Source organism: Papilio polytes, unplaced genomic scaffold (genome assembly GCF_000836215.1).
Source record: "Papilio polytes unplaced genomic scaffold, Ppol_1.0 DF823621.1, whole genome shotgun sequence".
Classification (NCBI taxonomy): Eukaryota; Metazoa; Arthropoda; class Insecta; order Lepidoptera; family Papilionidae; genus Papilio; species Papilio polytes.
The window spans coordinates 528249-550590 of NW_013525583.1; the positions used below are offsets into that span (position 1 = coordinate 528249).

Consider the following 22342-nt stretch of genomic DNA (forward strand, 5'->3'; position numbering starts at 1 on the left):
TGTGTGAAAGAGGATATGCTTAAGAAAGGAGTGGATTCAGATATGACGGCTGATAGAGATGTATGGAAGAGCAGCACATACTGTGCCGACGCTCTATAAGGGATAAGGGCAAGTGGATGATGATAAAGATATTATGGCTAAAGTATTTCATTAAATTCATTAATTTATTAATGCATTCAATGTTTTTAAGCAACAATTCCATTGATATTGTTTAAATCTCTAAAGACTATAGAGGAATCGGATATAATCCTCTATAATCTAAGTAATATTAAAAGGCACTTAGCCAAAGCTCTTTTATCATAAGGTGAGGCATTTCCATGTTACGTAATCTCTTCCCACTAATAGTTCGCTTCTCTCGGATAAACTATATTTAATCTATACAGTTTACAATGTTGAAGTGTTTGTATGTAATATAAAAAAATCGTATAATCACATTTCGTGAACATATATTTCAGTGTGTATTTGAGTTACACAAAACGAAATACCAATGTTTAATGTATTTCTGATCGCGTTTGTTCTGTATTGGAAGTAAGCTACTTTTTTTTAAATTCCATATTGGAGTCGCGACCAAGAGATGGTTATAAATATTTTCACAAAGTAAAGTTATTTGTAGCTTGATTGATTGTCTTATTTTTATTAATTAATCGGCTTAAACCTTAAGGGTTAATAGTTAATCCTTCGGAAAGTCGGCTTTCACTGTTAGGATTATTTGAAATGCCAGGTATTAAAAATGCTAATGTTCGTTCTCTTTTAAAAAAAAATAAATAATGTATCTATGTATATATGTCTGTGTGTAATTAAAAATCACATTTTGCATACTTTACATACCTTTTTTTTTCTCCTTATCCTACTCCCGTAGGGTCAGCGCAACAGGTTTTTTCCTCCACATAACTCTATCATACGTCATCTCAGTCATCACTCCCTTCTTGATCATGTCACCTTTTACGCAATCCATCCATTTCTTTCTAGGTCGCTGGACCGATTTTGACGGGACTTTTACTTTAAGGTTACTTACGTATGCGGGAGGAACTTAGGACTTTTATTCTACGCTGAATGTTAAATTAATTATAATGTAAAATATGTGCTACAATATTTCAAATTTAAGGTAATCACGGTTCTTTTTGCTAAAATAATAATTACCCCGATGTTTAAATTTTAGTTCCTTTTTTGGCTATGCTGTGTTTTAAGAGTTTGTAAGGAGTTTACCGTGGGTTACATAAACCGATGGTTATCTCTGAAAGTTAAACGTTCACATTGAATTTAACTATTTAATTCAGTGTCATAAAACTTCTGAGTGGTTGATAAATGGAATGGAAATAATTCGATGTCAGAAGTCGTTTAGCATTTGCTAAGCATAATTGACATGGGCGCATCGCGTTAGCATAAATATTTACATAATATGCATATACTAAGATAGACTTCTAATATGTTAATACATATTTCATACTTATGTGGTACTCATATGGTAATACATATTTCGTACTTGCAGTGGTAGTGCCCGCGTTAACATCTTAGCACGAATGGGCCGGCACGCCCGATGTAATACCACGACCACACAGAAGACAGGCGTGAAGTGGAAGTAATTCCGTGTTTCGTCTGATGAGTGTGGTGCCGGAGGCCTAATTTAAGTCCCTTATTCCTTACTGTTTGATGTATCTCTATAAAATTTGGCACAGATATATATATATATAATAATCTGGAAGAACACATTTGCAACGTACTAAGTTTTTTAACACCGCGCGGACGAAGCCGAGAGTAAAAGTTTGTAATATAAAGAGGAAATATTTGTATCTTTGTTTATTTTACTTCATACTAATCATACTAATATTATAAATGCGAAAGTTTAGATGGATGGACGGATGGATGTTTGTTAGAATTTGTAGCCTAAACGGTAATGTAAGAAGATGTTCTAGAAAAACATATCGGGTACTTCATTTTGTTTTTAATTCCACGTGGACGAAGTCACGGGCGAAATCTAGTAATCAATAAACTCGAAAACTACTCGACCGACTTCATAAATCTATCACCAATTGAAAATATTATTAATTTCATCTTAATTCCGCATGGATGTAGACGCAAGCAAAACCTAGTTTTAAAGACAATTTACATTCGTACTTGTATACGCATTCGTATTCGTTTGCCCCCTTCTCATATAAAAAAAAACTGTAAAATGTAAAAACGAACAATTCGGTAAATTAAAAAAATCAGAATGTCACTTATGTTTATTAAAACACGTTAAAATAGGATTGGGTTCGTGAGTACGTATTTACATACCAATCAACTCATTGCACGAAGTACTTACTGTGAGTTCCCACTGCCGAAACATCGACAAATTAAAATTACGTTTATAATCAAACGAGTTACAGAACACGATCCGATATAAAAACTACGGGGCGCTCAAAAATCTCTACTACTGGAGTTGTACACTTGCGATTACCGACTATTTAAACCAAGTTCAATAACGTCCACTCTACAATTGTTATATTTGAATCTGTCTGTTCAGATAAAAAAACTTTGTTCTCCATTCGGGCGTATCCTTTATGATTTTTTATAAATAAAATAGTTGGAGGATGCTGTATTGTCCTTTTTGATTTTCTAGTTTTAATTGATATACAAATGAACACAGTAGTCAAAACTTTTTATTTTATTAACGGACCCGTCAGTTGCATGTAACTTTGTTTCCTATTGAACATTTGTTCCATTTGCTACTAAAAATGCTTGACAGGCGCGGGCTTACTTCGCATCAGCAAATATCAATTTACCAAAAGATTTTTTAACTTTTCATACCTTCCATTGTAGTTGAATAAAATTTATTAATAATATGTTTGATGGATAGTTATATGGAAAGAAATTCAGGGAATTATTAATACTATCATATTATACACGTATTTAAACTTGCACAATTATTGTATTGCAATCAATTAACGGGCAGAGTATTTGTTTAATTTCATTAACCACATATTCATACATTTTTACAGTAAAATATTTGTTGAAATTCTTGTATAACAACCGTTCTTGAATTACCAAAATAATAATGTAGTCACATTAAAAAAAGAAACAAAAAAATACTAATCATTATCAGATAACTATCCTTCAAAAAATTTTGCACATTGCTTGCACAATTAAAAGCTTAATTTTAGTGATGTGATTACGCTTATATTTATGTATTTTACATTACTTATTTCTTCTGGTAATGAAAAAATATTGTGCAAGTATACGAGTACATGTGATAAAATACACATACAAAACCTTGTATTTTATTCCGTATGTACAATCGGGGAATCTGGCGGTGTTACACTTTAAAAGCTGCCGTCTTTTGAACGTTCTGTATACATTGATACGACAGTGTACAGTAACCAATAGGGTGCTTTTAAATGTGTACGAAAAAGGTCAGTGCTTGGGTCACGGTTAATTGCTTTTTACGACCATCCCATCGTTTGAGCAACTCACCGCTTCCTAATTGGTTATATGTAAAAAGGGGCGGAGTTTGTGTCTGCAAGATACAAGGCAATTTGTCTGTAAGCGGGACACTAAAAGTTTCCGCGACTGTACATAATAGAAATTGTAAACTTGACTACTGAACCGAGATAAGAACTGACTGAACTGAGAGCACTCGAGAAATATTAATTCTCGGAAAATGCAAGAGAAATAGAAAAGCCTCTTAAGCTTCATGTTCATACTTACGGTAGGATGCCCAATTTCCTAAGCCAATGTTCGGTGCAATACAATACTGCTACATTGGTTGGTTAAATACACTTTATTGTTTGAAACATAAAGCCAATATATTTTTCAAGTTCGTTAAAAAGGCTTGTAAGTCTAGTGGCATAAATCGTTCCTGTGGTAGATAAGGTCATCTACCAGCATCACAAGTAGTAACTGCGATGGGCTGACGTGTTTGCTAAAAATATTTATATCGTTAGCTTGCGTACTCGGAGAAAGCGAGGTGATTGCGACTGGGTCAGGCGGCGGGTTGGTCTCGGGGCAATGTGTGATAACCTTTATTCACAACAAAGTAATGGCAGATTCTTATAAAGCCGAAGGTCAAATACACACAAAGACCTCGAAAACAATTGCCTCAGTCAACAACCCTGCGTCGAGCTCCTAGACAAAAAAAAACAAATCCGAGGGAGGGGAAACCATAGCAATGTATATTTTTTCTTTTGAATTTTAATAGTGGTAAAGGTCGTTTAAACATTTTCGCACGAATGAGCTGGTTTGCACAGTGCAATACCACACAGGACCCGCGCACTGTGTCCGCGATTCGTGTGATGTGCGTGCCGGAGGCCTTACTTTAGTCATTTTCCACTTTCGTTCTTTAAAAAAAAACAGGATAGGAAGAGACAGTAGATCTCTCATTGGAGGGGTCGAGGTTTGGAAAATATCTTCCTTTTGTGCGTATCCTCCTCAGTTGATTAAAGGTAAGCAACGCATATGCAAATCAGCGGTCACTTCGCTATTTTGGCGAATTCTGGTTTGTTACTCGTGTATCAAAAAATTGTCTGAAATTAACATTATATTCCTTTTACATAGGAATATTTTAGCTTGATAATTTCAGAGAAAACACTTCAAAAGATAATTTCGCCTTAACATTGCATATATATTTTAGTTTACTTTAGAGAGGAAAAATATGAAGTAATTATTAGTAGCCACTGTATAAAACCAAATAGTGTTGAAATATTTCACTTGAATTTTAAAACGGAGGTAATTTTGTGAAATGCAAAAGCTTCATTTGGAAATACAAATATTAAACGTAAAAGGGATTATTTTCCAAGAAACGAGACCTGTAAAAACTTCGTATGAAAGCAAATGAAATGCGGCACAGATTAAAATAATGTAAAACCATCAAAGAAATTCAGATATTCTGTATAGTGCATAAAAAGTAGTGAACTCATGAAATAGTTTTAGTCGACGTAATAATTTTAATACGACGTCAAATACAAAGTTACTGGAGCGATCAAACATTAGAAACACGACTCAAAACTTACGTAAACCAAACTCAAGGTACGAACTTTGTGCAAGTATTGATGGTATTGGAAGATACTTCATTAAATGTTTCCGACGATCTTAATATGTGACAAAATCGACTTTATTGGTTATTTTAATCTTTTTTAATATAAGCTAAGAATGACAAGTAAACTCACATAAAAAGCAAAGAAATATGTTGAACTGTACAACTATAACAGAAATCCAAAAAAAAAGAAAAATTATAGACATTGATTTTAAATTTTTCTAATTTCTGCAAATATTAGAAACTTTTCTAAACAATATCTATGAGTTGCTCAGCCTTTATCCCGGAGTTAGGACAGCGTGAAGTTTTAGGCGTGTTAAGCGGCGCGGGTGCGACTTAATCCGCGCAACCCTCTGTACCCCAGTCCCTTGAGGGCTTCCGCATTTCACATATTACATACTAGTTTTCACCCGCGACACCGTCCGCGTGGAATTAAAAAAAACAAAAGTCAGTAGCCTATGTGTTCTTCCAGACTATTCTCTACATCTACACCAAATTTCATCGAAATCCGTTCAGTCGTTTAGGCTACTAACTCGAACAAACATACATCCATCCATCCATCCAACTAAACTTTCGCATTTATAATATTAAGTGAGTATGATTTTCTAATTGACACCACTCTTAATATTAAATGACTGACATTTCTGACTCAATAGACTTGTGTGTAATGTACTTTTGAAAAAAAAAAACGTAATGTATTAACAAATCTGTCATGGCGTCTTCAGTGACGTCACAGCGTGTAGTAAAGATGGTAATATCTCTTACTCTATATGCTGGTTATTGATCTGGAATATGGGAATGTCATTAATAAATTTTCTTGTCATGTTACTGAATGTCAAATTTGTATAATTTGAATTTCTAAAGACAATCATAATTTAAATTAACATTAATTGTTTTGTCAATTTTCTCACACAGTTAATGATCCGAATTGCTTAAGTACTTAGTATCCAATTCAATTTTTAATTGTAGTAACTTCTTAGATAATATCAAATTTTGCTAGTAATAAAACTTGTGGGAAAAATACAAATACATTTATTCCAGCTAAGGCCGGATTTTCGCAAACGCAAAATAGGTTATCAATTATCTGCACTGAGAAATGTTCGTCAATTTTCAAGGAATAAATTGCCTTTACCAAACATTTCGTAGTACTCACCTACGTAATAACGGAAATCAGTGCACAAAACCGCAGAGACGCCATCGTTATTTCGGCAATGGTTTATCAGACAGTTTCTTGTATATTTTTTATGGGAGGATTATTAAATAAAAGTTATTATAAGATGTGGAACAATGAGAGCGCAAACCACGGTCGTCACGATTCTAGAGTTGCCTTCGGCTGGACGTTGTGACGTCATAAATTATTATTTAGCCACATTGGCCGCCAAGCTCACATGCAAATATGATTATTTTATGAGCGAGGAATAATGGCGAAGAGGTAGAAGGTATAATAGGGATGTTACAAATCATGAAACAAAACTGATATGGGTGGCCCTCGATTTATGCCCCAAATCAATTTTAAAGAAACTTTAAATAATAATTATTATTATATACGAGCTTTCGCCCGCGACTCCGTCCGTGTGGAATTTAAAAAAACAAAAGTGAGTAGCCTATGTGCTCTTCCAGACTATTCTCTACATCTATGCCAAATTTCATCGAGATCCGTTCAGTCGTTTGGGCTGCAAACTCTAACAAACATCCATCTATCCATCCATCCATCTAAACTTTCGCATTTAAATATTAGTAAGATTAGTAAGAAGTAAGATTTCCAGCCTAAATACAACTCATGTATTTGTTAGTAAGTCACTAATATTGCGTTAATAACAAAATGTAATATAACATAACAATTAAACTAAACAATTGCAAAATTCTGTGAGCAATTTGCAACTTTAGACAATTATTAACTGCAATCAATCTTGTACGCTATCATGTAGATTGCGATATTGGACATGGCTCGCACCCTACGCACCAGGGAAGAATCTCTTTTCGACTGTTGCATAAAATCATCCGTGCTTCGGTATAATCTACGAGTATCAGTAGATTTTCAAATACTTATGGTGAAGGAAAAATATTTCAAAGAGATAACCTAGACTGATAATTAAAAAAGGACATAGCGCCATCTACCTTAATGAGCGCAAAATTTCAAGAAGTTACTGTGGAAAGCGTAGGAAAGCTCCTAAGTTTATTAAACAAATAGTACATAGTAATAATGACATTAAATGTGATATTGAAACGGTTTTCTAAAGCACATGTGAAATAATATAAGGTACTTAATATTTTTTGTTAAATAGGTATTAAGAGCGCCTAAAACCGAGGTGTGTAATTGCAGATGTTGCGTCATAGAAGTCTCAAGACCGCGTTAAAGGAAGGTCCTTGGTGCCTGCCTACCCCTCTGGGTTACTAGCGTGTTGTCGGAATTAGATTATACGTGATATTTTTTAAAGTTTGTGTAGTGTTGTAATAAACCAAGGGATGGACAACCCTACCATGGAACGCTCAAGGCGTCGAGGCGCCCGTTCCCGGCGGGCTTACGCCGGGCCTCCGCCAACGATGCCGAGGTACACCTAGCAATGGCCCACACCCGAGGCGATTCCCCGGGCGCTCATCTACAGAACAATCATTTCGAAAATTATTTCGAATCCGCCTACAGCAAAGTGTGAACCGGCGAGACCAACTTTGAAAACGCCCACGCTGAATATCTTCGCGAAGTACACTAAATGCACGCAAAAACCGCGCAATTTAAAGTTCATACTGGTTGAAATATTCACTCAATATTAAATATTGTAATGGCCGAAAGTTTAAGTTACTCGTGACCATTTAATAAAATTATATTTTTGCGATGCCATTCGATAGTTTAGATGGATGGATGTTTGTCAGAGCTAGATGTCTAGAAAAATATATAGGTTTTTTTTTTAATTCAACCCGGACAGAGTCATGGCCGAAACTAAATATAAAAAGTAATTGGCTTATATTTGTTCAAAGAACATACCTCTGTAATTGATTAGATGAATAGCTTTTCTATTTGAAAGCTGCAGCTGTTTAATTCAAATGTACGTTATATATAAATAAAATGTCTTTGAATTACAACAAAGACGTTTCCTCGGAACTGAGCTTTAAAATGCAATAATAATCCTCTCGTTTTGAAGCGTCTGTGCTTTAGTTCCACTTATGTCGAGAGATCTTTGGTAGTGTTTAATTAAAATGCTTCCTAAAATTGTAAATAATAAAATTTGTCACTGAATCAATGTTCTCAGAACATCATCATCATTATACTACTCCAGTAGCATCGGTGCAACAGGTTTTAGTCCAAATTAATCAATCATACGTCATCTCAGTCATCACCTTCTTCTTGCTTGTCACCTTTTACACAATCCATCCATCTCTTTTTAGGTCTACCTCTACCGGTGTACCTACACACTTATAACTAACGTTCTCCTTGTAACATGCGATTCATCCCTCCTCAAAACATCCCCATACCATCCTAGCCTCTTACTCCTACCTTCTCTACCACTGAGGCTACTCTCAAACTTCCTCTGATATACTTATTTTAATCAATGTTCTGAGAAATCACATTTAAATAGAAGGCAAGATGTGCATAACATACTGATATTATAAATGTGAAAGTTTAGATGGATTGGTGGATGGATGTTTGTTAGAGTTTGTAGCCTAAACGGCTGAACGGATTTCGATGAAAGATGGTATTTTTAGACAACTTATTTGTACAGTATCAACTGTCGCTTTAAACTCAGAGCAACACTTCTCGTCAGGACTCAGCCAATCTATCCATACTTCTTGCAACATTGACAGCTGTCAGCTAGGGAAGTGACGTTTATGCCGATAATCTAGAGTTGCGCCAATTCTACATTACGGTACTAATTTAGTTCTTAACAGTATAGTTGTAGAGAATATCCTGAAAGAACACATAGGATACTCTCTTTTGTTCTTTTAATTCAAAGCGAACGGTGTTGCGGGCGAAAGCTAGTATTCTAATAACAAAAAGATTACATGAATATGAAGACATGTAACAAGTAGGGCTCGTTTTATAAGAGCAAGCTGAAATTAGCTACTGAAGCACAACGAAGTATAAAATCTCTAGAGCGGATAATAATTACGTATAAAACAATATGTGAACATTTTATTTATGGATATAATAAGTAAAAACGACTACGATGTGTAGCTTGTTGTAAGTGAGAAAAAAGTATCGCTCCTATTCTGTATATCTTCATGATTTTACTATCTTTATATGCCTTTAATAATTAAGAGTACATTTAATTAAAAACAAAGGACTTTTTTGCTATTCTATTTGCATTGCTGATAATAGGATAGAAAGTATGTGCTCTTGCGATATTTTTATATACTATTTGAAAAACAAATTCGAATTATCGAAAGATTCAATCGTATTGTTTTTTATCCGAAACGTTTTATTTTCTTTTATTCGGACACTTGAAAATGGAGTATTAAATAACGCTCGTCTATTAAAATGCAACGTTGTGTAAAAATCTCAAATAGATACAGTATTTTTCGACGCTGAATTCTTGTTAAAATATTCTAATTCATTTGTTAAAAAAACTTAATATCAAGGCAAGTACGAGAGGGTGACTCCACTTGTTTTTCTTTATTACGTAAATATGCCTTTGAAACATTTATGACGCAAATGATTTATAAATAGAGGAAGCAGAAAAATAAGGGAATTATTTGATGATATAAGGAAAAATTGCGTAATTGGTAGTATCAACTAATAAGGACTTTGAAGAGCTTCGTTTCGTCATTATGTAATACTAACTTTTTTCGGCGACTACGTCCGCGTAATATTAAAAAAAATAAAAGCAAGTAGCCTATATATTCTTTCAGACTATGTTCCACATCTATGCTAAATTTTATCCTGATCCGTTCAGTGGTTTAAGCAACAAACTATAACAAACATCCATCTATCTAAGCTTTCGCATTTGTAATATTAGTAAGATGTATATAGCCATAACTATAAACAGGAAATCGTCCTAGAAATTAAATTTGAGAGACATAGACCTTCAAAAGATAAAATTGTTATATTCAGTCCGTTCCTTTCATACTCCGCCAAAGTTATATTTTGTACCGTAAAGCTTCATTAAAACAGTATACACTAGATTGAAACCTTTCGATTCGATAAAAAAATATATCGGGAATACACATACTTCAACTGCCATTCTTATCCTATTGATTCTTTCAACATGCTCTAACTACGAAACTTTGACTATAAAAAAACGGACTAAGTAATGAACGGAGCCGCTGTTTATACTAATTAAGCTTTATACTAATATAATAAATCGTAAACACACACTACTTAGCAGCGTAGGATGTTAGCAATCGCATCATATCTTTGAATAGTTCTTTTCTTAATAAAAACTTTGAGATAAATGAATTTAAAAAAAACCTTCATGTGGGAAAGAGACCATAAAAAACAAGCTGCCAACATTAAGGTAGCCATGGTTTGTCATCGTGTCATGTCATTTTGACATTTGCATTGATAATTTGACACATGTTAACAACAAAATAAAATTTTCATAATTTTCTGCGTATGAAGTCGCACGGGAACAGCTAGTACCAAGTAAATTCTACTTTTTGTAGGAGCTGATGTACAAATATCAAAAGATGTATGTCTCTTTCCATTTAAAACTTTAAAACGTCGTTTTCCCTTGAGACTAGCAATCCTATTATTCAGAGACACGCCCGAAAGTTTACAAAGTTCGCCATCGAGTGCACTAATTTTACAAATATACTTCGTCCTGAAAACCCTTGCAATCACTTACTGTCTGATATTTTCAACATTCATAACTATACTAAGATTCTGCATCTTTTTTTTATATAATATAAGGTGGCAAACGAGCAAGCGGCCACCTGAATCCACCGAAATGGAAAACGACCGCTGCCCATAAACATACGCAATTGCAGATGCGTTGCCTACCCTTAACTGACGGAGGAGGAGATGCCCATAAAGAGGACATTTCCTCTTCCTATGCGTCTCCTCACCGTCAAACCCACTTTTCCTTCCCATCCTTTCCTCATAAGAAAAGGGTGGAAAGGGAACGGGACTAAAATTAGGCCTCCGGCACCACACTCATCAGACGAAACGCGGAATTGCTTCCACTTCATGCCTGTTTTCTGTGTGGTCGTGGTATTGCACCGGGCGAGCCGGCCCATTCGTGCGAAGATGTTAAAGCGGGCTCTACATCTGATCTACAATTATCATCATCACCAGCCATCGGTTGGATTTAGGCTTTCCGCAATTCCGTAACTATAATGTCGGACATTTTATTTCTTAACTAGCTGTTCCAGTGCGGCTTCATCCGCATATAATAATAAAAACTTTATTTTATTGTTTACATTTGACAAATTCTTAAAAATGTAAAAATTACCGTTACCATAATAACCCTGCTTGCCAACATTAAGGCAGCTTGTAGATTATGGTCCCTTTCCCACGTAAAGGTTTTTTTTTTCAATTTATTTACCCCCTAAGTTTAATAGCGTGGAAATATGCACCCTAAAGCGTGTAGGTATAGGGCTTGTAATAAAGAAATAATTATTCAAAAATATACTGTGGTTGCTGACAAGCATATTTTAATAGGATGTCTCCTACACCACGAAGTAGTGTGTGTTTACGCTTTAATACATTAGTATAGATATTTGAATATTTATCCAAATATCATCATCTCCTTATCATATCATATCCTTATGTGCCATCAGATACACTCATCAGGTTTCCTCGTTTCTGTCACTCCTTCATCACTGACTCCCTCAATCACTCCTTTCTTAGTCTTACTCTTACTGACATATAAATCTATATTAAAATTCCATTGCTACTAACATCTAAAACGTTTCGCAACTACTCCATTCATTTCTGTATTCGATTTTTTCTCGCCTGCACATTCGTTACTTTATTTTAGCAACGCAACGCACCGTTCCACACGGAATATCAATGCATATAGGAATTTCATTAAAACTTATTTCCAATCAGACTACATGTAAGGTATTCCTGTACTCGCAACATTACTTCGAAACCGATTTTCCAGGAATTATTTCTCGCTCAAAGCTACTTGCAGTCGGAGAAATATGATCGCCAGTTTTAGAAAAACAGACAAGAAATATTCCACTTAATAGTAGAGCTTACAGCTCCTCTCATATATCAAGCTTCACTGGTACAATCTAAATATAACATTCCACAAAATTCAATTTCAACCCAAATACTTCGTTACATAATGATTTATTAATTCTTTTTATTTTAATTTAGTAACTGGAGTAAAATTAATGTAACAATTTAATTAATTATATTAATCTAATAAATAAATTAACTTGTATTTGTATATTATACTAACTGTTGCCCGCGGCTTTGTCCACGCAATATTAAGATAAAAAGGAACCTATACTATGCCCATCTATGTCAGCTACTCTTCAGTAAACGTCCGATGCAAATCGGCCGGCACGGAGATAACCCAGAACAAACGCGGCTTGCGGACAGACAAACACACAGACAGATAAATAATTTTAAAATGCGATTTTCGTTATCAGCAACACAAATACATCATCTTTCCGAAATCTGGAATTTTTCTTTTGATCTCACAAACAGACACTCCAATTTTATTATATGAGTATATTAAAATCGTTTTCATAACAATAGGTAAATTAGGATAGTAGGCCAAATAGTCAATAATCAAAGCGAATGACTGTTTCATTCAATATTAATATATCATTTGCTATAAATAGTTGCTGCATATCGATTTTATGCAACAATTTAAAGACTACAAATAGGTTTCCTGTATAAAAAAATATCTACCGCTCTATTTTTTTTTTAACTTTTCGTCGCCCAAAAATGGAACAAAGGTTGACATGAAAATAATCCACCGCAATGCATTTGAAAAATCGCATGTTTCAAACAAAACTATAATATCGAAAATAATAATTTCGAATTTAAACCCCGTGAGAAATAACTATAAAAATGTTTACAACCATGAAAGAACAGCACAGCGACTTAATTTTTTTTATAAGTAGATGACTAGCATAGCGTAGACACAAAACTTACAAAATCTCTGGTCTAAGTTATTTAAAAAAAAAACACAAAGATGCATATGCCCATAGCGTAAGCAAATATTACGCCAGCATTTTTTGTAAGAGTTTTTTTATCTAAATCGATTCCAAAAGTTAGTTAAATCCAAGAAAGTAAAGAACTAAACACCACTGTCAAAGTGTAATATTCAAAAAGTTTAAAAATCCACAAGTAATACCAAACCATATGTCTCACTTTTATTCAACTACGGTTTGGTATTATTTAAAAGTAAAAATCTAGATTACGTCTACTCAAATGAGTAATAACTGAATCTAATAAAATATTTTAATATTTTTTTGTGCTTTATAATAATGTTATACCGAAATTTCAAAATTTTAATAGAAATATAATAATCACACAATTAAATATTCGCATAAAAAGCTTCAATAAATATTTTAGAGCTTTAAGAAGCTTTCATTTGACATCCTAACTTATGAAATTAACAAAGTTTCAGTGTACTTACGAGAGCGGAGGCAGCAACAACCACACTTGCAAACAGGTACAAGCTCGCGACGCAACTAGTGCCTTTGCCTCCGTTAAGCAACAAACTGCCTCGTCCAATGCGCGGGGGAAACTGGCACAGATTATTGTCGCGGTAAAAATTACTTGAATAATGTTATTGTTTTAAAATGACAGATAAATGTTAATTTATGTTTCGATTGCTGCTTTAATAAAACTTTGTTATTTAATATCAAAATAATTTTAATATCAAATGCTAAAAAAATACGTCAAAGTTGTTGTTTTTTTAAATTTCGTAAACGGAACTTCACTTGTTTTAGCCTTTAGGAAAAACAATTTACACTAAATTTATAAAAATCATTAAACTTTAATCGCAAAACGTTTTCTATTGTTTTTTGCAAGTTAATGTTAGAGCTACTACAATAATTCTAAAAGGCTTCATATTCACCGCTAGATGGCAGTGAAACTCAGAAATTTGGTGCCAACTATTCGATACTAGATGGCACTGTTATTAATTGTTATGTTGCATAAATTTTGCATGAAACCTCCTACCAAAACAAAAAATACTTTACTACTACTACTTTAGTTTTAATTTTGCAAACTGAGCTAAATATGTTTATTGTATTGAATCCCACTCTGCTTTTTCATTCGACCTTGACTACTTACGTCATATGAGTATGGAATAGCCAGTGGTGCACTCAGGACGGAGAATCAATCTTCTTTGAAAGAAAAATTGCAGATTTCGGGAAGATGGTGTACTTGAGTTGCTGATAACGAAAGTCGCACTTATTTATTTTTTTGCCTGTCTGTCTGTCTGTCCGCAAGCCGCGTTTGTTCCTGGTATTCTCCGAAAAGGCTGGGCCGATTTCGACTGCACTTTCACTGAAGGTTAATTGACATAGACGGGCATATTATAGGTGTTACTTATTTTAAATTTCACGCTGTCAAAATGGCGACTAGACCGCTATCTGTGGAACGGGTGGACCGATTCGGACGGAACTTTGACGGGAAGGTAGCTTTTAAAAGGTTGTTCTGCGCTAATGAAGTTTGCGGGCGACACTTCGTCTAAAATAATATGTAACTAGCAAACTATACTCTTTCTATTTTAATGTCATATTTTTGTGTTGACTGTCGAATCCAAACTTTCTTACGGATATTAAATAATTGAATTTATTAGGTATTTAAAAAATATAGGTTTGGTTCCCTTTGATTAATAAATTCATTACCTTAAATTTACAAGCGGCCTACCCTGCCACACCGTGATCACTCCCATGGTCATGATCTATTTTTAAATCTTATTCTTTTTAATATTTCTTAAGAACGTAGATTATCTTAATTATTCGGAAATACAGGTAAAATAATACAATATACAAATATGCCAATTTTTATTTAAATTTAGATTTTCACACACTTAAAACTAAACAACATAATACATAATAGATATATAAATAATACTTAAAATATGTAACATTTTTGATTAATGCGAATTGAATGCCATTTTGTCAAAATAAATAAAGCAAATATAATAGTTCTTATTAACTAAGTTAAGTTTTAGAGTGTAAGTATAAAGGCGGAACTGTGTCTTCAACGAAGATACCGATTAATTCTGAAACAAAAAAAAAACAATAAGTCATTATCGAAATAAATAAACAAGGCAAGCCAAATTAGACTGTTCAATTAGTATATTTTTCCCTCAATAACAATAGATACAAATTCCAAAATACTTTTCAAAGAAAAGAAATAAGATTTAACGGAAAATAAACAGTTTTCTCTAATTATCTACCTGTTTTAAGAAAGAATAGACTGAACGGGAAAGGCTAAATTTAGACCTCCGGCATCGACAAATGATACGGTCAATAATGTTTATTTCCAACCCAGTTGGACTAAATATCATTCGATGCTCACTTTGCAATTAGGTCGAATATTTGTCATAGTAACTATATACGAGCTAGATGGTAAAAGAATTTATTTCTTCGAGTGTACATTATTATAATGAATACTTACGTAGCAACACTCAACGCCGAGGTGCCTTTGTTTCGGACACAGTACTCCCCTCATATGTACCAAATTGTCCTGGTCACAATCCTCGATCCTACGGCACAGACCCCCTTGTCTTACACAAGGCTCCTCCATGGTGATGAAATTTATTACTGTGAAACATTAAATAATATTAACAAATACTTCTTTCTAAAAATCTATACAGTTAATAAAATTGGATTGTCTGCAATAGAAAAAAATCCAGATTCCTCGCTATATTTTCGTTGCAGATAACGAAGATCGGATTAAAAAAAACGATTGTATGCCTATCTGTTCGCAAGCAGCGTCTGTTCTGTAATCTGCGAAACGGCTGGGCCGAATTTGCTTTTGATTTTTTTTTAATTCCGCGCTGTCAAAATCTCGTCTGACCGCCTCTGGAACGGATGGAATTTTGACGGGACCTTCACTGGTAAGGTAGACGGGTGCACGCGGGAATATTCTGGATAACCTATTTTTTTAGTTCTACGGTAACGAAGTTTGCGGGCAAAAGCGTATGTTTAAGTTTCTTGTCTGTCTGTCTATACGAAAGGTTGCGTTTGATTGGGGTGACATCCGAAAAGCCTGGGCCGATTTTTGACGAGATCATAATATTAGACGTTTCTTCTTTTTTTTAATTTGCGCTGACAAAGTAGTTGTCTGCCGTTAGTTATTAGTAATTTTCTACGAACTGTACAGAGCGGCAATGATTCGATTTCAACGTAAACAACGTTGGGGGACGCGCGATCTGTGTTAGTGTAGCGGATTATTTTTAAGCAACCTTGACCGCTCGCCACACATTCGCGTCGATACAACACGACGTATTCGTCCGTTTAAATTGTATTACCGTCGAAATTCGCTAAAATAGTTCATTTTAATAGCATATTGCTCTATGAGAAAATATCCCTATGGCTCGTTGTTTAGGCAAGGCAATAATGTAATGTGTAATGTGGCAAGAGACATTAAATTTGGTCGAAAGTAAACGGCAGGTTGAAACCAAAGAAATTAAAAGATTGCCTAAATACTATCTTGAAATAACATCTGAATTTGAATTCTAGGTTACTAATTCTATTGTCAATTTTTTTTTTCTTTATCTTACTGAATATTAAACATAACAAATACGAAATCGACATCACTCTAAGTTTTAAATCGGTAAAAATCTTAAGGTGTGGTTTTTTCAGTTTTATCTTTTCAAGTCGGTAAAACTAACGATATACTCTTATTTCATAATCTTATTTCGATAACAATTCGTCAACCTTCTAACGATGTATCTTTTCGGAGATTACTTCTTACTCTTCAGTTAAAAAGTTGAAATTTAATTAGTGTAATTGTCAACAACCGCTACAATTACTACAGCTGTTATTATTTATTAAACGAACGTACGATTTAAAAATCAATTATCTTTGGAGATAAAGTTATTGAAGTCTATCAAAACAGAGAATATTCGATTGCAGCGAGCTATAAATAACTAATAGAGAAATGTTTAACAATTATTTTAACTGATAAGAAGAGTCTGGAAGTTGCTTGTCAACATGCGAGAAACATTGATAAATACAAAGCGGTAATTAAATACATTTACATTAAAATTTAATTACTTAGTTAAACAAAATGTTTTTACAATTATATCTAATACACCTCTAGCATATCGAAAGCGGATCGGACCGAACAGAAGCGAAACTTTGCACGGATAATGTAAATACGAAGAGAAAATTCGCTCCCCATCAGATTTAGTCTAACTTTTAGTACTAGAACAGAAGCTACTAAACTTTTCACTGGTTCAAACCAAATCCATGCTAAGTATAGTAATTACAATACGTTCGCTTCGGTTCCAGTCCACAATTTAGTATTAGGGGATTCGCTAGCAATAATCGCTTTTAAAGCTATTTTATAAATACTTACATTCCATTGGAGCTCTTTCTAAAGGGACAGCATCGATGGACACCAGTAACAACACGGTAACAGCAAACACAGTTCGAAAATGCATTATTAAATACTGAGGTAGTGATCTAGGCTAATGTTGTATATCGTCTGGCAGCGAGTCATCGTGCCCGATGCTTTTATACGCACGCCATGCGTTCGTAAACACGTATGCGACGGAGATGTGCGTAAATCTTGCTCATACGAAATGCAAAAATATATTGCGTAAACAAAAAGTATTATTTACCATTATGAAAATATCTTATTAACTTTCCAAGGTTATTAAAAACAAACCTATACCTCAAGACCCTTACTTGAAGTGATAGGTGTTCATAAAACCGTTTCTATTCATATGTGATACATACGAGTATATCATAAACATGTGCGAATGTAGCATGTATTAATTGATATAATTACTCTGTATTGAGCAAGGAATGTTCTTATTTAACTAAATTAGTTCATTAATCGGGAATTCCTCGCTTCAGACTCACTAAGACATTTCTATGCTATGGATATAGTTGTAAATCATAAGTGTTCCTATGACGAGCAATTTCACGTTTCGTCTAATGAATGTGCCTAATTTTGATATTTATCTTTTTCTTAAGACGAAAGGATGGGAAGGAAAAGTGGATTCGAAGGCGGAGGACACGCATAGAAAGGGGAAATGTTCTCTTCATGTAAATTTCCTCTTCCGTTAATTAAGAGTAGGCAATGCGTCTGCAATTGCTGTGTTTATTGGTAGCGGTCGCTTCGCCATTTCAGGTGGCCGCTTGCTCGTTTGCCATCTTATCATATAAAGAAAAGTAATACAAAAGTATGTCTTTACAAAATCTAACATATTATAATAACGTAGCGATTCTGAGTGATTACCTCTAAGCTACCCAAAGACCCGACAATGTCCTCAACTGCAAAACATCATACTACTCGTATAAATGCGAAAGTGTAGATGGATGGATAGAAGAATGGGTGGGTGTTTGTTAAGTAGCCTATACTGCGGAACGGATCTCGATGAAATTTGGCATAGATGTAGAGGATAGTCAGGAAGAACACATGGTTTACTCACTTTTGTTTTTTTTTACATCCACGTGGCCGTAGTCGCGGGCGATAGCTAGTTTATTCCTAACGTAGTTCTTGTTGCATGGGACTTTTACCTTAATGTTTAATTGGCCACACATTTTCGCAACATTATGCTTTATCGTCCCTCGAACCTTTCTCAATTGTAATACTCATCTTTAAAGCCATACTTTTCTCTTACTTTTACTAATCCTATTATTTATGGTCACGAATTGAACATAAAATTTCTCAAATCTATGGTATTGACAACAATTTTATTAGCACTAAAATCATTGTAAAAGATTCATTCATATCTTTCGAATGTTGTTCATTAATCTAATTTTTACTTATGTATCTTAAGATAGGCCAGTCACATGGTCTGAAATAGAGTAAACATCAAGTTAGGAATAAACGAGTACACAAAATGCTATAATGCTATCTCCACTGACCTCTGTAAATGGACAGGAATAATGTCATTAATATCATAAAGCGCGATTCGGGACATATCAATACGTTTTATTTCCAAACAATCGCTTATCAATTTATATATCCATTAGCTTCCGCCCGCGACTCCGTCCGCGTGAAATGGAAAAAAACAAAAGAGAGCATTCCGCGTTTCGTCTGATGAGTTGGTACCGGAGGCCTGATTTCACTTTTCTTTTCCATTCCTTCCTCAACAGGAAGGAATGGGAAGGAAAAGCGGATTTGACGGCGCAGGGAAACGCTTATGTAGGGGAAATGTCCTGTTCATGTGCGTCTCGTCTTCCGTTGATTAATAAGGGTAGGCAACGCATCTGCAGTCGCGGATGTCTTTGGGCAGCGGTCGTTTTACCATGTCGGCGAATACTGGTGACCGCTTGCTCGTTTGCCACCTTATATTATAAAAAAAACTTCAATAGCATTACAGATAATATATCTGTTTTCCCACTTTTATATTATAGCATATGTTTGCGGAAACGTTCAATAAATTTTTAATCTAAGTCAGTCAAACCTTGACACAGCGTTGAAGGAATTTTTTCGTTATTGTTTCCTTGGTTATATGGGTTAACCGGATGTCTTGAAATAGACGACACGCCCGCTCAGAGAGGCGATCCAACGCCTCAATTTTACAACTCCGTGCTCGCTAAATTTGAATTATTCCCAACCGTCACCCCGCTTTGTCCCCACGAGGAGACAGATAAGAATAAAAAGTTACATCAATCCCACTTTTTGCGACGAGTGGACGGTTGGAACTTATTTTATTATACATATATATTTTATTTCACAACGGTTCCATCTGTCACCCTATTGATGATAGTGGGACTAAAATGGGTGACGGATGAAACTTTTTATTCTCACGTGTGGACAGAGCGGGGTGAGGGTTGGGAATAATCCCTAAATTTCATCTGATTATACATATTAGTTATGGGGAAAAAGAACGTAAGCCTTAGGTCTCATAAGGTGACTTTGTTTTTATTCGCGTCGTTCACCATGTGTCAATGCTAATATTGCTTCCCTAGCTTCTTTACATGACACCCCGCTGATACAAAACAAAAGACAAGCGATATCAAGTCTCAGTAGTCTACAAATATATTTGGTATATGTATTGATGTATGCCTTTATGAAGGCGATAAAATTAAAGATGTCATAGGATTAAGATCAATCGAAATCCGTAATCCTTGCTATGATATTTCAGGTTTCTGTTCACCGTATTTTAAACGGACTATAAATAAGAAGACGTTCTATATACGATCATTTTTTAATGTATTTTCTTCTTATACTCCTATGGTACCCAGTGTTGAGGTAGCATACTAATGATGAAAGAATTTTTAAAATCGCACCTATAGTTTATCCATACATTAAAATACAAATAGGAATACTATTTATTACATTAGTATAGATTAAACCAGAATGAACGAATAAATAACATATGAGTCACATATCGGTGTTAAAAGCGAACATAAAATGTAAACTCCATCATAATGCACTACAGAACTTATTAAAATATTAATGTAAATAAACGAGAATCGACACGTTAAGAGATACTTTCTCACAACTGCGTCATATTCGATTATTTCCTGGCCTTGGAAGTAACAACAAAACGTCGCAGCCGGTCTGACCCTAAGACCTTTTAGTTATCCGTAAAACTATACGCAAATGTTCTTGATAAATATTTGTGAAAAATATTATTCGCAAAATCAGTAGGTATAAGCTTTCACATAACCTACTGAATTGATTTTAAAAATTCTTTCGCCTATATATCTATCTATGAAATTGGCATTTAAGTTTATGCGCCATATTGAAACATTGTGCGTTGTTCAAATGTCTGTCCTTGGCGGTATTTACAAACCGCTACTTGGGTTCTTCAAAAATCCCCCTTGCCCTCCCCTCCTCCTCTCATCCCGTCCTTTATAACAAAAAATATCAGGTGGGTTCGCGGTCAAGCGTGACATACTTATTATTTCATTTTTAGCAAAGAGAAAGAAATGGATGCCAATATCTTTTTTCTAATTTTACTTAATAATAGTAACCTACAGTAATTCGGTACTATTAAGCCCGTAACATACGTTCATCTTTAACTGCACTAACTACACCGAATTGGACAGTTAAAGCTGGCGCCACTTAAACTTTACAATTTTATTTGGCAACACACTGTACAATAGAACTATAATGTTAAAACTGAAGGTGTACAGCAGGCTTTATATTTCCAAGCAAACCTGACTATGCTCACGTCGCCATTGATTACAAAGACACGTGTCGCATTAATCAAATCATATAACTAGCAAAGAAAGTATAACTAAGTACCTCTTTGGTGCTGACCTCAATTTATCTTCACATGTCACCATTACTCATCTCACAAACTGCAAAATATTTACTCATCCTGGTAATGTTTTCGCTACAAAGTCTCAGTTGCGGACACTTACCTACAATTTCATATAGCACTTGCATTAACTGCGCAGAATTTCTTATAATAGATTTATTTATCGTTGGACCTTGTAAATCTTACTACAACTACTTGTAAACCTTACATCTTACTAATATTATAAATGCGAAAGTTTAGATGGATGGATGGGTGTTTGTTAGAGTTTGTAGCCTAAACTAGTGAACGGATCTCAATGAAATTTGGCATAGATGTAGAGCAGTCTGGAAGGACACATAAGCTGCGTACTTTTGTTTTTTTTTTTTAATTCCATCCGGACGGAATCGAGAGTAACATCTAGTATTTATAGATTGTATTCCAAGGACACTTCTATCGAATGGGTGGTTTATTATTCCAATAAATATGATAGCCGTATCTTTAAAAGCATTAAGCACTTAAATTATGATTTTGTTTTTGTTAGTATTAGTGCTTTAAAGTTACGTCTGCTTTCCACCGACAGATGGCGCTGAAATGATGGACAGATTCCCTAATGTTTGTTTCGTAAAATCGATAATTTTATTTAACATTTTTTTCGTTTGTGCAAAATAACACTTTCTTTATTTTCATCGTTTACATGTAGCATTTAAAGCAATAAACAAGGAAGATCTTTGTTCGAACAGATAAGTGCAAATTCACTGAAAACAATTTTCTGCGAAAACATTTGGATATTTTGTTTCCATATTAATTGTAAGTGTATAAGTGTTCATATCAACAGAGGTCACTGTTATCGCCCGAATTACTATAATACAGTTTTATGAGTTCACTCAGGGGCCTTCTGAGAACGTTTTATCGACATACAAAACACAGCAGGGTAAGCAGAGAGTATAAATTCCATAAGACACGACTACCCCCACCACAACCTCGTGCGTCTATCTGCTTACTTTGTTTTTAAAAGAGGATGTATCGGTCATTATAAATTAAC

At 34.5% G+C, this 22342-nt stretch overlaps 2 protein-coding genes across 2 annotated transcripts in view; both read right to left on the minus strand.

Annotated features, from left to right (window-relative positions):
- LOC106104468 (BTB/POZ domain-containing protein kctd15) overlaps nucleotides 1–13615 on the minus strand; it is a gene marked incomplete at its 3' end in the record, with an annotated part of 38486 nt that extends 24871 nt beyond the window's left edge. The window contains 1 exon segment of the mRNA XM_013284531.1: nucleotides 13543–13615.
- Nucleotides 13616–14909: 1294 nt separating this feature from the next.
- LOC106104461 lies at nucleotides 14910–17573 on the minus strand. The gene is made up of 3 exons (XM_013284522.1): nucleotides 17451–17573; nucleotides 15543–15688; nucleotides 14910–15144 (listed from the first exon to the last, which is right to left on the minus strand). Exons 1-3 carry the CDS (start codon nucleotides 17533–17535, stop codon nucleotides 15139–15141), a joined length of 237 nt encoding a protein of 78 aa, XP_013139976.1. The 5' UTR covers nucleotides 17536–17573; the 3' UTR covers nucleotides 14910–15138.
- Between the last annotated feature and the right edge of the window lie 4769 nt (nucleotides 17574–22342).

Bases quoted from the DNA above. Each gene is read 5' to 3' on its own strand.
- LOC106104461 (XM_013284522.1), bottom strand. From the start codon at position 17,535: ATGCATTTTCGAACTGTGTTTGCTGTTACCGTGTTGTTACTGGTGTCC. The intron at 15,689-17,450 runs GTAAGTATTTAT...AATGTTTCACAG, and splicing joins AGAAAGAGCTCCAATGGAAT to TAATAAATTTCATCACCATG.